General features: G+C 40.0%; 1 protein-coding gene across 1 annotated transcript; it reads right to left on the bottom strand.

Annotated features, from left to right (window-relative positions):
* Nucleotides 1-1,661: 1,661 nt before the first annotated feature.
* On the bottom strand, nt 1,662-14,626 carry tamalin (trafficking regulator and scaffold protein tamalin). Its single transcript, XM_057363494.1, has 8 exons — nt 14,247-14,626; nt 11,705-11,757; nt 10,728-10,782; nt 7,409-7,511; nt 5,787-5,880; nt 5,099-5,165; nt 3,865-3,931; nt 1,662-3,458 (listed from the first exon to the last, which is right to left on the bottom strand). The coding sequence occupies exons 1-8, from the start codon at nt 14,457-14,459 to the stop codon at nt 2,950-2,952; spliced, it is 1,161 nt and encodes a 386-aa protein (XP_057219477.1). The 5' UTR covers nt 14,460-14,626; the 3' UTR covers nt 1,662-2,949.
* Between the last annotated feature and the right edge of the window lie 580 nt (nt 14,627-15,206).

Genomic DNA, 15,206 nt, shown 5'->3' with positions numbered 1-15,206 from the left:
GTGAGAACGTCATTGTGACATCTCTATGACATCACTTTCAGCTAGAAATAATGACCCTTATTTAAGTCAAAAAACTTTTTTTAAGTTGCAAGCACTTAAAAATCAATTAATGTGTTAATTTTCCAAACAGGCCTGCCAAAAGTGCAACCTCTTTACGTAAAGTTGTGTTTTTGGTTTTATGTGGTCCAAAATACTTTCCAGTGACTCCAAAGCCAGTTTAACATCACCAGGAAAATACAACGCATAAAAAGTTCATTGAATTGGCTTCTTCCTCTTACTGAAGTTATTGTATAACAGGCCCTCATAAAGACCATGCGCGCACACAGAATGTTTTGTGTGAGGGTTGGATACATGCTGTAGTAAATACTCGCCTTGAACATTTTTAAATCATCACTGGCAGTTACTCATGACATCCCTCTTGAGTTTTGCATGTCAGTTATAACGTACAAAACCTGTTGCGCATAAAGGTCTTTTAATGTAAGTGCTGACCTAAGCCTTATTCAGTATCTCATGCCTCATGACTTTTGTTTGCTGCTTTTGTTGCCCGTGTTAGCAACCACACACAATGATATGTTAAGGTTACATTTTCTGAAGGAAGTGTGAATGGTCTTTGCATGCAAACTTGTGCATCATTCGTGTCCTTAGATAAAACAATGCAAAACATGTTGCATATTTCCTTGGAAGGTTTAAACCGATCCACAATATGGATCAATATAAATAAGCATATATGACCAAACAGTAGAATCCTTTCTCTACTCGTCTCGCATCCCTCCTACTGTGTTAATTGGTCAAAGCCCACTGTCAGCCTATTGTTCTACCCAACCATTAAGGGCCCCATTCATGGCTTTGCTTTGCATCCCTTTGTCTCCTCACTAATCATGAATTCAGTCTTTTTTTAACAATCGTTTTGGCCTGAAACAACTTTCAGTCTTCGAAATCTGTTTAAAAACCTAATTACGACTTTTCACACACACTCGTCCCTGTCACGGAAAGCAAAACAATAGCTAATCTGGAAACAGGGCACAGACACCAGTTGGCGTCCAAAGAGGCTCTGACGTAACAGGCACCAGCCGGGAAGACGGACAAAAGGGAAACGACGTAAAGAAAACTGGAGAAAAGGAGGAGTGTTCGGTGACCTGGAAGGTCAGGCTCAACATTGAGGTGATGATGCTGTTTGTTTCTCGTCACAGCACCATGGGGGAATGAGTTTGTGGACGCAGGCAAAGGCCAAAGGTTTAGCTCTGACCTAAAGGAAGAGAATCGAGGCTTGGGGTTTGGAATCCTGGGGTCAGGCTTTAGACGCACATTCCGATGCACGTTCCAAAGGCGATCTGGGCATTCCCTTACAATGAATTCATTCGACATCGCTGAAGGTCTCTCAGAGCCCAGCATTAGAGGAATGTTTATAACACAATACACGCACAGTCTCAGCCCATTAGGAAGATGTTTTTGAAAGAGGTTATGAAAGCACGTCAGGGTGTAGCCCCTAGTATGAACTGCCTGTATAGTAAGTGCGAAGAAAAAATATTTGCAAGAGAAATCAAAGGCATTTGCACAATGAGAACACTTGTGCTCGCATGGCAGGAGTGAAGTGTGAAGAGCGATTCTGGGAAAACAAGCTAGATATTAAATATTAAAATAACTAATTTGAGAAACTGGAGGACAACAATACAATTATTTTATTTTCAGTCTGTACTTCCAAAAATAGAAAAAGTCACTTACACAAATAAAAGGGGCAAATTTAAATATCCTTCAGGAGTATTTACCAATCTCAAATATGAATGATCAAATAAAAAATCCTTCATTTTGTACATCTTCGAATAACAAGCCACCCTCAAAAACAAATTAAATAAATAACTTAAACTTGACATGATGTATTTACAAACATTTACTTCTTGATTTAAGAAAGGTGCTAAATGTGCACCAGGAAATAAAGTTGTTAGACAATGTTCACAACCGAGTCTGCTGAGACTTTAAGACACACATTTGTAGGCCGTTTTCGCCGCCATCTGTACTAGACACTTGTTGGTTTTGTTATTTGTTACAGTATTTTAAACAATATTCCTGCAACAAACAGTAATACCCCGACCCATCTGCTCTCAGCATTACAAGCAAACATAAAATTTTGTGTATAACTGTTTTGTCAATGTTTTGTATTCAGAGTTTCAAAGCAAGGGCTTTGGAAACATTTGGCACACTTGATTTCAAATTATAACTACTGAATAGCCAAAGAAAAATTCAAGCCAAGACCTAAAATTCCTTCGGGGGAAAATTCATATACATTTTTCTAATTTAAAAGGATAGTTCACCCAAAAATGAAAATTCTGTCATTAACTCACCTTCAGAGTTGTTCCAAATCTGTATAAATGTTGTTGTTCTGATGAACACAAAGACAGATATTTGGAAGAATGCTGGTCACCAAACAGTTCTTGGCCACCATCGACTAGCATAGTAGGAAAAAGGACAATGGTAGTCAAAAGTGCCCCAGAACTGTTTGCTTTCATACATTCATCAAAACATCTTCTTTTGTGCTCAACAGAACAAACAAAAAAAATAAAAGTAATTTTTCCTATTTTGTTAGTCAATGGGGTCCAAGAACTGTTTGGTTTCAAGCATTTGTCCAAATATCATTCGTTGTGTTCACCTGAACAAAGAAATTTATACAGATTTGGAAGGTGAGTAAATTATGACAGAATTTTTATTTTGGGGCAAACTATCCCTTTAATAATACTGCAAATGAGATTCAAGATGACCAGGATCTGTTAAAGCCTCATAATTATAAAAAACTAGTTTATTGACAAAAAAAACCTTGCTGTCTTGTCCGATAAATCTCTTTCTGTCGTCACCGTTTTCTTTGGTATATCTTTGGTCTCCATTCGTATGTTTTTTGCACACATTTCGCCCGTTTTAAACCATCTTTGGTTGAGTCTCTAAATCTCAGTTCGTTTCTCAAAGCTTGCTTTCCTCTTCCTCAATAGGTCGTTTTAAACCCGGGATATATTTCAATAATCTCCGCCTGAAGCTCTTTTGTTTGGGTTTGCGCTGCAGTCCGCTGAAGCCTCCGCACTGCTGTTTCTCTCCATTAGGCACAGAGGACGGCGCTGACCCCGCGGGAGCCCTCAGGTAGCTTCGCGTGCTGGCGCTGCGGGACAGGGTCGTCTTTGCAGATGCGAAAAGCTCGCTGGCGGGGCGTATCAGGCGTTGACGTCCGCCCTGTCCCTTCTCCCTATTAGAATCGAGTTCATCGTTGCTGGCGTTGGTGCGGTCCCCCTGGAAGATGCAGGTCTGGTAGAAATGATCATCCTCCGTCGTGGTGGCACTGAGAGCGCTGATGCTGCTGCTTGTGCTGTCCGTCCCACAAATCGCACGCAGGGCTGCGGGACTCGGAGCACCCAGGCTGCCATACACTCCGGCTGACTCCAGAGACTCGTATATTGCCACATCACTCATGACGATGCCTGAGGAAAAAAAAGAGATAAATGAAACCTCAGGAAACTTTAAAAAATAATTGTTTCACTTGAAGTCCTTTAAGGTTAATAAAATGACACTGTTGGTTTTTAAAACACCCTGCTGGCTATTAAATCTTTTGAAACTACATGCCTGTAAACATGTTTCTTGTTTCCTTTTTGAAAGAAAAGTTCCTTAAAATATCTATTTGTTTGCGCCATGTTAAGAAAATGATTTGGTGCATAAGAGGGCAACAGTTTACATTGAGGAAGTGATAAAGATAAAGGGCAGAAGTTGTCACATGTTAGTTAGACGTTTCAATCGTTCAACCTTTGCACATCAACTTTTTTGATCACTGTGTTAACAACATCAACATCACACGCATCAACGTTCTCATGCAAGGCATGAGGGTCTTACCATGTACGAGTCTCTGTTCCTGCACCATTAGAGATCTGTACTCATCCCATTTCTCATGAAGGGTTTGCTGCGGAGACACACAGATACAGAGTCATTTCACGTCACTCGGTTGATGTGCTCACAATACTTTTTTCCATTACCATAGAGAACAGGGAAGTGTGTGGTCTGATGGGTTAGACAGAGATCTCACTTCTCTAACCCTACTTCTCATATCACCAAGAGATCAAATTCAAACTCGAAACGAAGCTCGAAGCAAGAACCTAGAACAGTTCACCCAAAAATGAAAATGCTGTCTTCATTCACTCACCCTCAAGCTGTTTCAACTCCATATACATTTCTTTGTTCTGATGAACACAGAAAGATATTTGGATGAATGCTTGTAACCAAACAGTTTTCGGTCACAATTGACTACCATAGTAGCAAAGATTGCTTTATAAATTTCTTTGTTCTGTTGAACGCAAAAGAAGATATTTGGAAGAGTGTAGGAAAACAAACAGCTCTGGGGCACTTTTGTCTAGCACTGTAATTTGTCTACTATGGTATAGTCAATGGCGGCCAAGAACTGTTTACAAGCATTCTTCCAAATATCTTTCTCTGTGTTCATCAGAACAACGAAATTTATACAGATAACTCGAGTCGAGGGCGAGTCAATTTTTGGGTGAACTGTCCCAAGTTGTTGTCTAGCATTCCAGCTCAAAGTGGAGTGTGAACCGATTTATTTCAGCATCGTATCATTTTTGTAATAAAAAACCTTTATGTGAAACGCTTTGCAAGTTGTACTTGTGCTGTCTTTCTCTACAACAAATGCCATTAAGTTAACCATTTTATCCATTCAGGCCATCTTAAACATCTAAGTACTTTTTTCAGCTCACTGTATGTGGCCTAGACATCTTTTGTCACATAGAACCTCAGAACACAACCTGTTGCAATTGTCGCTAACCCGACTTCTCCTTTCCTGCCATTCTAAAAGCGCCAGCGTGCAGAGGAATGTCAAAATGCATCTCGCTGCTTTTTTGAATGCGCTACGTCAGCTGTATTGTGGAATGTGAAGGATTAAGAGCGGACTGTCATTGGAACAGGTGGGGTGAGAGAGCAAACAGGTGTGGCCGGAGGTGCAGTTTGGTGCCAGATGGAGGCAGCTGCGTTAAATCGACTTGTATTACTGTGCCAAACGTCTTCATATATGCAACAACGCGCTGCTTGGTGCATGCTTGTGCGGTTTGAAGGGTCTTACCTTTAAATACTGTAGTCGGGCTTCCAATTCTGCTTTTCTTATAGAGTCACTATACACGGTTTCCAACCTAAACATTGGAAACAAACAGTTTTGTCGAGTAAATTGTGCTGTATTGTTAAACATTAGTCATTTAATCAACTCGACTACCAATAACTGTGACAAACAAATAAAAGTAATAGAGCTCCTTACAACATCAGGCTTCAGACCACGAGACGTCTGAATCTTTCATTAGCATCAAATAGCCCCCCTTCTCCCAAATGTATATGATTTCAAGACCGCTGGTGATATGGATATGAAGCGGAAAGCACTTTTTTACGAGGCTCTTGTAAACGTTCTCATTCACAAGGCACCAATGTGCTTTAATAGTGGAAATAATTGTGTTAAGTGCCGTGGAGGGAGAAGGCATGAGCCGCTGTGCATTCATGTGGTTTGCATCATTGCTCTCCGCACTTTATAAACGCCGCTTCGTTTTCTGAGACCTTTCATCTTTTATTAAACACAAAGGAGTGTGGTTCCAATCACGTAATAGCACAAGTAATTCTTCGCAGGTACATTTGGAACAGTTAGGCGCTTTTTCTTAATTTAGCCAAGACATTTTCAATTTCCCACCCGCCGTGGGGAATGTGCGAACTTGTTTGGTGCCATTTAGAAATCAAAAAAGGAAGAAAATAAACTAATATCTACCAACCTAATGTTGTTGCCAGATGATTTAATGAGTTGAACGATCTCTTTGTGGCGAAACCCTTCCACAGAGTTGTCGTTCACGCTGGCAATGGTGTCTCCTACAAGAAACAAAACACAACTCGCATTAGACACGGTTTGCTTTTCTTGTGCTGTACATCATACATGTGTGCTTTATTTGTGATGCTGAACTGTTGTGTGGCGTCATAGCTTGAAGCAGCTGGCAAACACGCTTTTCTCTTTATAATACAAAACTCAAAAAAGCCCTCGATGCAATATTTATTTCGGTGCGTCATCAAGGTTTTTAGGAGTAGTTGCTGGGGAAGGCCACATAGCACAGATATCAATATACAATGAAACAATTTATTTTCTCTCCGAGTTTTGGCGTTTTTGTCTAAGAAGGATGAGGTCATGTGTCTTTGAGAGGCATGTCAAAGAGGACAATAGTGCAAAGCATGCAGGGTATGCAGGAAGTGAAACCAGCAGACACACAAAGCGAGTTCGTATTTGTTTGTTCCTATTTGTTGATCTGATGCGATCAGTTTTTCTTTGAATAGTAATTATTATAGATAGGACTTGGTGAAGATCAGCTGATCTCAGGACAGATCAAATGGCAATCTTAGATGCAGCACTTGTGCAGCACTGTCACTTTGAGACAGTAGAGAGGAATGCAGATTTGGCATATTACATTTCAGCCAATGATAACATTTCGGAAAACCCTGAAAATACAACGACGTGAGCACACCAGGAGACATGGGTTGGATTTACAGGAAACACGTGATGAAATGTCCGGAACTTAAAGGGACAGTTCACCCAATATATATATATTGTATATTGTATATATTGTATATAGAATAAAATAAAATAAAAAACTGGGGCACTATTGACTACCATACTATGAATAAAAAGTACTATAGTAGTCAATGGTGTCCGACAACTGTTTGGTTTTCCACATTCTTCAAATTATCTGTGTTCAACAGAATAAGGAAATTTATAGGTTTGGAATAATTTATGGGTGGGTAAACGAACTGTCCCTTTAACTGCACCATAAGTCAGAATGTAAATGTAACAAAACATTAAAATATACTTCGTTTTGATCAATTTTGAAAATAAAATTCAAAAGGTGAAAATGATTTCCTACAAAATTTCATTCATGTACAACAAAAGATCTAAAAATGTACAACCCTCAGTTTAAAACACAATTGGTGTAAAATATGCTGCCCACAGAAAACCACACACTGCATCCGGTTTTACAGTTTAAAAGAGTAAATCTTGTTTACAGTAGACGTGGGCTGTAAAACAGGTAGGCACACTGTGATGTTTGCACTTCCTTAAACAGTAAACTGTCACTCAACTGTCCTGGTGTTTACAGATCGACACGAGCTCAACTGAGAAAGCAATACAGAATCCTCCTTCCGCCCACTGAAATATTACTCCAGTGCACGCCGATTCTTTTTACTACCAAGCCGGATGTGGATGAAGAAAAGCGATCCTTTGCTTTGAAATGCACTCCCTTTGACCTCCCTTTAAATCTCTACATTTTATAGTCCTGGTGTCAAATGCCAGTTTAGCGTGGGACTATAAACTTCATACACGTATGAAGTGTAGTGTTAATATGAATGCACTTACCAACTTTAATGCCCGCAAGCTGGGCAGGGCTTTTTTCGTGGACTTTGCAAACAAAGGTGCACATCTCGACCGAGTTCTCGCTTTGGTGATGCAGTCCGTATGTCTGTAGGCCAAACAAAAACGCATGGTAAACAAAGCTGTCTCTTGAGCAAAGTTATTTATAGTCACGCAACTGGATTACAGTAGAGTAAACAAAATGAGTCATACGCTAACAAAGGTGTGTGCCATTTTTTTGTGTTCGACAGTGCATTGGTAAATCAGGTCTGACCGTGTGTTTTTTTCTGTCACTGCTGGCTGGCTTAGCAACACAATGCGCTCGGTGACTTGAATGTTCACCCGCTTAAGTTCACAAAGACAGACGTGACAGATTCTATAGCTTGAAGGAAATTAAACGTGACCACCTGGAGCTATACATGCAAACATCCTTGATTAACAAGACAAACCGAAACTGGGCTGTTTGTGAGTGCAGGTTTTGTTGTTGTTTCAGTGGTTGAACTGTATATACACATCATCTGACCCCGTGTCATCTCTCAGCCATGTGGCCGCCGCAAACAAAAACTATTTTGCTTACCAGCATGTTACGTTTTAACAACAACGTTTAGCACCATTTCCGAGCGTTAATGACGGATGCAGAGAGTTTACTTTAAAACAAAACAGTGTTTCCAACCGATTGCTGACCTCAACTATACAGAAAAATATACGTGGTTGAATTGATCGCATTTATTTACACTTTAAGAGTAAATTTCATGTCGACTTAAAGGGACAGTTCACTCAAAAATAAAACTTCTGTCATCATTTACTCACCCCCGAGTTTTTCAAATCTGTTTACATTCCTTTGTTCTGATGAACACAGAGGAAGATATTGGGAAGAATGCTTGTAACCAAACAGCTCTTGGTCACCATTGACTACTATAGAAGGAAAAAATATAACAATTGTACTGACTGAAACTGGTTGTTTTCTTACATTCTTCCAAATATCTTTCTCTGCGTTACCTTTATTTAAGTTGAATCCAGTGTTAAAACAAGTTATTTTTCATTGATTATTTATTGACTTTGTTTCCAAATGCCTGAGAATTGCACTGTGAATAGCTGGAAAAGCAAATCCACACACTTCTACAGACCCACCGAACGAGATAAAACAGAGCAGGAAGAGAAGCTACATGAGATAATCTGTGCGTTTTCAACATGCAAAACACTGGCTTCATTTCCCACCATAACTGCGATGATAAGCTCATGTGGAGACGCACACAGATGTGTTGATATACTAACGCCTGAACAGGAAGATGACTGCTAGCACATTTGCATTTTGATGCCTTCGGTATCAAAGGCACTCCTGCGTAAATTCAAAATAGCGTCAATAATTCGTTTTTCGTTAACGGAATATTTCTGTTTCTGTGGAGCCACATGTTTTCACCGGTCGCCATGGAGACGGGCTGTGGGATGTTTGATCTCTCACGACACTCGCTTTTGCGATGAATGACATTATGTCTGGTGTGATGTGCTACGTCTTCACAGACCTGAGAATGACTGATGTTGATACGGCGTTTCCTGTACTGAAACCCCAAAACTGCTGTTGAGGTTAACAGCTGAGGACACTCTTAAACCTCACCGTGTCATAAAAAAAGGTGAATTTGACTAAACTCCTTGTGACTCTTTGTAGTGACTGATATAGAAACAGACATCTCATTCTGTATATAGGCACTGAAGTTTTTTGTTTGTTGGAGAAGCCAAAATCCCCTGTCACACAGCTGGAACACTTAACATGTATTTTATTATCTCTGAGTTCATCCTTATAATTTAATAGTGTTACATAGCTGACGCAACATCACCAGAGAATTGGGCTACACGGCTTACATTTAGGGTAAAAAAGCACCGAATATTTACAAACGTGTCCAACGTGCGATCCATTTGTGAAGTGTTTTCAAATATTTGGAACCGTCTGCTTCCTTCCTCATCCCACAAACACCAGCCGCTCACACGACTGAACCGCCAGCGTCAGGAGATGCAAAGCACATGTGTATTTACATAGCCAATACGATGAGACTCCGAAAAACAATGTTATACAGCCTGCCATGCTAGAACAATTCATTTCTTGATACTTCGCCTCACACATGACATGTGCTGATGTCACATCCTGTACTAGAGGACACGGCAGGAAAGGAGTGGCCCACCATCCTGCATTTCAACTATAATCCATTACTAAATATAAACTAGCTATCTGTACGTTCCGAAACAATACTGGAAATCCGTGGCTGTTTGTAATCTTGACTGTGTTTAGGAAACAGGCTGATAAAATGAAGATTGTGAGAGCAAAATTTAATACTTAAAAAAACTGTTTCTCACACATAGACAAAAGTCGTCAGAAGAACAGGCATAGATTTTTGTTTTCAGCAAACCCACGAGCGCTTTGAAGAGACTTGCCGAAAGTAGACCCCACTTGTGTGGAGACCTTTATCATGGCTAACCCTTCGCTAATACTCCCTATAGCCGGTTTCTATTGAAATGAAGCCAAATAAACACAGGTGTCATCCACAGTAAAGAAACGATATAAAAGAGCTTGTCTCTCTTTTATCCGGGATGTCCCACCCACATCTAAGCCCTGTTCAGAAGTATACATTTATAACAGTTTCAAACAGGAGCAAATACTCATTACCTTTAGCAAACAAGAGATGAATAGCCTTACGGACTGTCGCTGAATATCTACATCCAACACGATCTCACGGCAAACCGATTAAAACTATGACGAATCTGTATATATTTGTGTTATTTCATCTTTGTATGATTTTCTTTTGCTCCATGTCAGTTAACTTTAGGGGTGGGCCTTTTGTGTCATTCACCTAGTACGAATTATAACCGTCTTGTAAGATATTGTTTTTATACTATTTCTGTGAGATCAGACTGTTAAGGGTCTTAAGGACTGTTAAAGGTATGAAATTTAGCAGCATCTAGTGGTAAGATTGCGAATTGCAACCAATGGTTAACTCCACCCCTCCCTTTGGAAGCACTATGGCTGACACAGGACTTAGATGTCGTCACGTTTTCGTTTCTTTGCCGAAGTAAATAACGTATTTGGGAAACGTGCTCTGTAGAGAAGTTTGTCCGTTTAGGGCTACTGTAGAAACAAGATGGCGAATTTCATGCAAGGTGACCCGCGGTGTATGTAGATAGAAATAGCTCATTCTAAGGTAATAATAAAATCATAGCGTTTCATTATGTTCGGTCTTTATACACCTCTGAACACATAGTTATGTATATTATATTGCATTTCTGACCATAGATCGTCCAAAAAATACACACAGCACTTTTAAATCCAGCTTACCTGTATTTCAAAGCCGAAAGCCTCATCTTCTTTCTTCTCCAAGATCACAGTTTTCCTGTAAGGAAATCCAGCAAAGCACAGGACATTCTGTTAATGTGAGCGGGGGAAGTATCATATCAATAGACCAGAAGTCTCTCAAGTCATGACCTCTCGATGATCTTGGCAATGATCATACAATCTATGATGCTGAGAGATCACGTTTGAGGAAACATAAATCAACCCCATGACACTACAGTAATTTTAGGGATGCACGTAATAGAAAAATAAAAACACAAGTCATGTCTCATTTGATCTCAAACTTTTGATAAATATCTCATTGTCAAAACACAGCCATGGGTGTGGCAGTCTGAAACGTCTTGTACTCATTCTTAAAATATGCACTCGAACGCTTTCAGTTTTAGTAAAGCCACACAAAGTCTGTGTTTTTCAATAACAAGAGCCTCGGGAGGTGGATGACTACTGCGTAGATGCAATATAAACTGATATCGCAAAACACAGACATGATGACACCTGGCGAAAAGGATTGTGGTACTGTAGTTGTCTAGACAATTGAGCAATCGTGAATCTCTGGATTCAAACATGTCCGTCTTTAATATCCTAACATAAGAGCCCTGTGTTTCCAATGCAAATGCATTATTTGGCAATCATGAATTAAATATACGCATCCAGCCTACTAAATGATAAAGAGATGCATATAGTGAATAAAGACAGTGTTTAACCATCTGGCCAGTCTCTTTTCATGCATCGATTTATTCAGCCACTGTTTAATTCATCCATCCCTCTAAAGTCATTTCATATAAATCTTTATTTGGTAAGTGTTATTTTTATTCTATGCCATCAAGGAAACAAGTGCGAATGACTATGGCCTGACGTCAAATGAAATGTGTATTTTAGGGAAATAACAATGATGCATACATGCCCCTATCAATCTCATCAGAGTAGGTGGAGGAATAAAAAAACAACAGTGCTATTCTTACCGTTGCGGTTCTGGTGACTGCGCAAGTGGCTTCCATTTCTGTAGCCCACCATTCTGTTTAATGTGAGAGGAAAGAGAAAACAAGAGAGAGAGAGAGAGAGGTATAAGAATATATGCATCTTTGAACTATGCTCCGGAATACATGCTGTGAGATCAACAGGTTAAATGCAAAAATTCCTTAAGCACTGACTTTCCCAAAACTGTCGGACATGCAAGTTGAGCAATGTGTGACAACACAGACATAACTTGAAATGCATGTCTGGCTAACGTCTGGCACCTTTGAGTTGTTTTTTTGCAGTTTATGTTTGATCCTTAAATACATCTATGTACTGCCTCCAAACTTATTTATCTCCAGACTACCAACACACCACTGTATCGGTCTCTAAATGTATCTCGAGAACCATCTAGACTGTTACGCTCTCTTTGCGAACACAAATACTGTCACACACCTAACATCAACTTCACTGATGGACTGGCTGATTAAACCCAAAACGCAAACCACACAACAGACATAAGAATTCATTCATTCATATTATTCCTGTTCTTCTGACAGACGTCCATTGAGCCTGGCTCTACCTCGCCCTACCATGTCCCGCTGCCCACAAAGTGCACTTTGTGCACGGACCCTGCAAAGCTTATAAAATGTTGCCTTTCTTTATTCCGCACACTTTGAGAATTGTCGTAGGGTCCCCTCAATGACTTCATTTATTTCCAAGCAACTAAGAGGGTCCCTCGGGGGCAGTTGGGTTGGACGCCAAAGCTCTTAGCCGCACAATACTCTGTTGTAGCCCAGCGTTCATGCGGCGTGTAGGAGTCTCAATGTGGGGATCTGTTCATCATCCAAAAACCTGCAGTGTACTACTCTGATGTGAGGTTTGTATTCAATTTTAACAAAAAAGGGGTGGTTGGTAAGCTTCAAAGAGCCAATATTTGTCCTCGAGACCAATTCAAAACTTCAAAATGTCCATGAATTAAACTTAAGCTTAAAAGAAGAGGTCATTTCTGACACAGATATCACCCTAATGCAAGCATTTTGAATCTTAAGACCTTACTATTTGTAATCAGCAACACTATATGAATAATATTAGAGCATAGGACACCAAGAGTGTTTGGTCAATGGTTGTTGTCACCTTTTGCATTTCAAGAGCCTGGCTCTGTCATTACATGGCCAACAAAATAGCCACGCTGACCCCTTGGTCACATCTAACTTTTTCAATTCCACAGTGAGTTTAGTTTCACAGGGAAGAGCCAAAGTGTCTAAACGCCACAAATGACCCATAGACTCGGTCAGGCTCCATAAAACGCATTGGCCGGCCACACAAGAGGTGGACCGTAAAAACCAGGCCACCGAATTCAGCAGGTACATATATAAGGTCCAGGAGAGTTGGTGGTCTGTGGGTGGTCTAAAGACACCAGGAAACACTTCACACCACGAGTGACCATGAAACACATTTCAAAGGGTCAGAACCAAGCAGGCTCACACACGCATAGTCAAATCCATGGAGAGCAATAGCTTCCACAGAACAGGCAGATAAAAATGTGAGGAGATTTGAAAAAAAAATGAATGACTCAAAACATAGGCAGAAGTGAAAACAATAACGTGTAGTCAATCTTTGCATGACCGCTCACACGTACACATGCAAATGAGACCCTTAAACCGAGCGCCACGTGACTCGAAACACCAAGGATTCAGTGAGAGCCGCAAACTGACGGACAGGTGTGAATTAGCGCAGGTAAAAACATTCCTCACATTCCTAACGAAGCGTGACAACTGCTCGAGCCATTCAACACAATTGGACTCAAACAGTGACATCGTGGGTCAGCAGCACTGACTACTTAAATGGAGTCCAGCTACCTTTAACTAGTCCGCTTTAAACACGAGTTGGTATGTTTGACTTCGTAATTAAACTTGAGTGGCGCATGCGCGGCGCTGCTTCTAATCAAAGCAAACTGATCACAGGACTGTTGTTTCTGCGCTTAATTGAGTCCAAGATGTTCATGTGTAAAGAAAAGTGGTATGGGCGATAAGTTTGTCTTGAAGTTGAGAAATATTGATCTTATTAACTATTTATTAAAACACGAATTGAAACAAAGAAACACAGTTCTCCAGTTTGTTTAATAGTAGTTTGATTTGGCTAAATGCAGAGATAACTCATTTATTATGAGTTTGTAAAGCTGTCAGTGTAAACAGATCTCTGCTGAAAAATAGATGTCATGGTTTCTATTACAAATACCATTGTGAACAATCGGCTGTTTACCATTAAACCCATTACAACATTTATTTTAGTGAGTTCTGTGCCTCTTCCAGTAGGATCGAATTGTGTTCTGTTGATTCCCACCCACCAGATAACATCCCACCAACAAATTACCAGTAACGTTAGAGAGACTCATTGGGGGATCATTACAGTTTCCCTTAAAACCAATACAATTAACTGTTACATTATAACCATTAAATCCATTAAAATGTCTGTGATGGCTTCTATTGTTTTATTCAGCAGGGTTAATATATCAATCACTGTTAAGTTAATATTGAATGATCTAACCTTTTTAAAGTTTCTCGGCAGTGTCCCTCCGGAGTAAGCCAGGGTCTTGTAGTTATAAACCTCACCGGTGTTTGAGGGTCCACGATCCACAGTCCCAAAACTGTCCGATTTAGAGGACGAAAAGTAGATATCCCCGCTGTCCTGACACAGCGAGCCGCTGTCCGGTTCGTTTGAGTTCAGCTTCTTTACACGTCGAAAAGTCATGTTTTTCATAATCCGATGTCACTTAATAAAAACCCCTAACACTTGAAGGAAGAAGGGTAAAAGTACCGAGCGTGGGTGAGAAACCACCCACCAGCCTACACTCGAATCTGACTTGAGCAATAATCAGACCTCGGTCAAACTTCAGCGGCATCTGCGAGTAAACTCTTCGTGTTTAGAGACTCACACACATGTGAAAGGAAACATCTCAGAGGGGGCGGAGGCACATGGTTGCAGCTCCAAATGGGCGGGGTCACGCAATTGAAGCGATGCGATTGGATGCGAGGAACAAAAGTCATGTTGTTTTGTTTAAATGCATATTGCCACCATACGTAATGTTTTTGGCAAGCATAAATAGTATTAATTACCTTCACATTTAACTTATTTAGGGCTTACGATATGTTTTAACATGTTGTACGTTTGTGTTTAAAATGTTAAAATTCTAGATTAATAATAAAAGCCTCGTGAAAGTAAAGGATTCGATCTTAACAATGTAGGACTGACTAGTGACTACCAAAATGTAAATCGGTTAAATATGTTTAGTAAAAGTAAGCCTGTTTGTTTTATAATTTCAGTAATAGTAAGATTAATGTGATGAAATTATGTTGGATCGTTGACCTTAAAATCACACACAACAATCGACTTATTTATAGCACTGGACATCTTGGTTGAGTATGATGTAAAATTATTTCAACCCAATTATGCCCCCTGGTGTTTGTTTGCGGAATAACAAACGCTCTGGCAAATTTACATAATAAT

This window comes from Triplophysa rosa, linkage group LG21 (genome assembly GCF_024868665.1).
Source record: "Triplophysa rosa linkage group LG21, Trosa_1v2, whole genome shotgun sequence".
Lineage (NCBI taxonomy): Eukaryota > Metazoa > Chordata > Actinopteri > Cypriniformes > Nemacheilidae > Triplophysa > Triplophysa rosa.
The sequence above is the reverse complement of the archived record's forward strand: the minus strand, read 5'-3'. Positions and strand labels throughout refer to the sequence as shown.

Excerpts from the sequence above, each read along its gene's own strand:
- tamalin (XM_057363494.1), bottom strand. The coding sequence starts at position 14,459 with ATGAAAAACATGACTTTTCGACGTGTAAAGAAGCTGAACTCAAACGAA. Across the intron at positions 11,758-14,246 it reads TGCCGAGAAACTTTAAAAAG|AATGGTGGGCTACAGAAATG; the intron begins GTTAGATCATTC and ends CACATTAAACAG. Across the intron at positions 5,881-7,408 it reads GCTTGCGGGCATTAAAGTTG|GAGACACCATTGCCAGCGTG; the intron begins GTAAGTGCATTC and ends TGTTTCTTGTAG.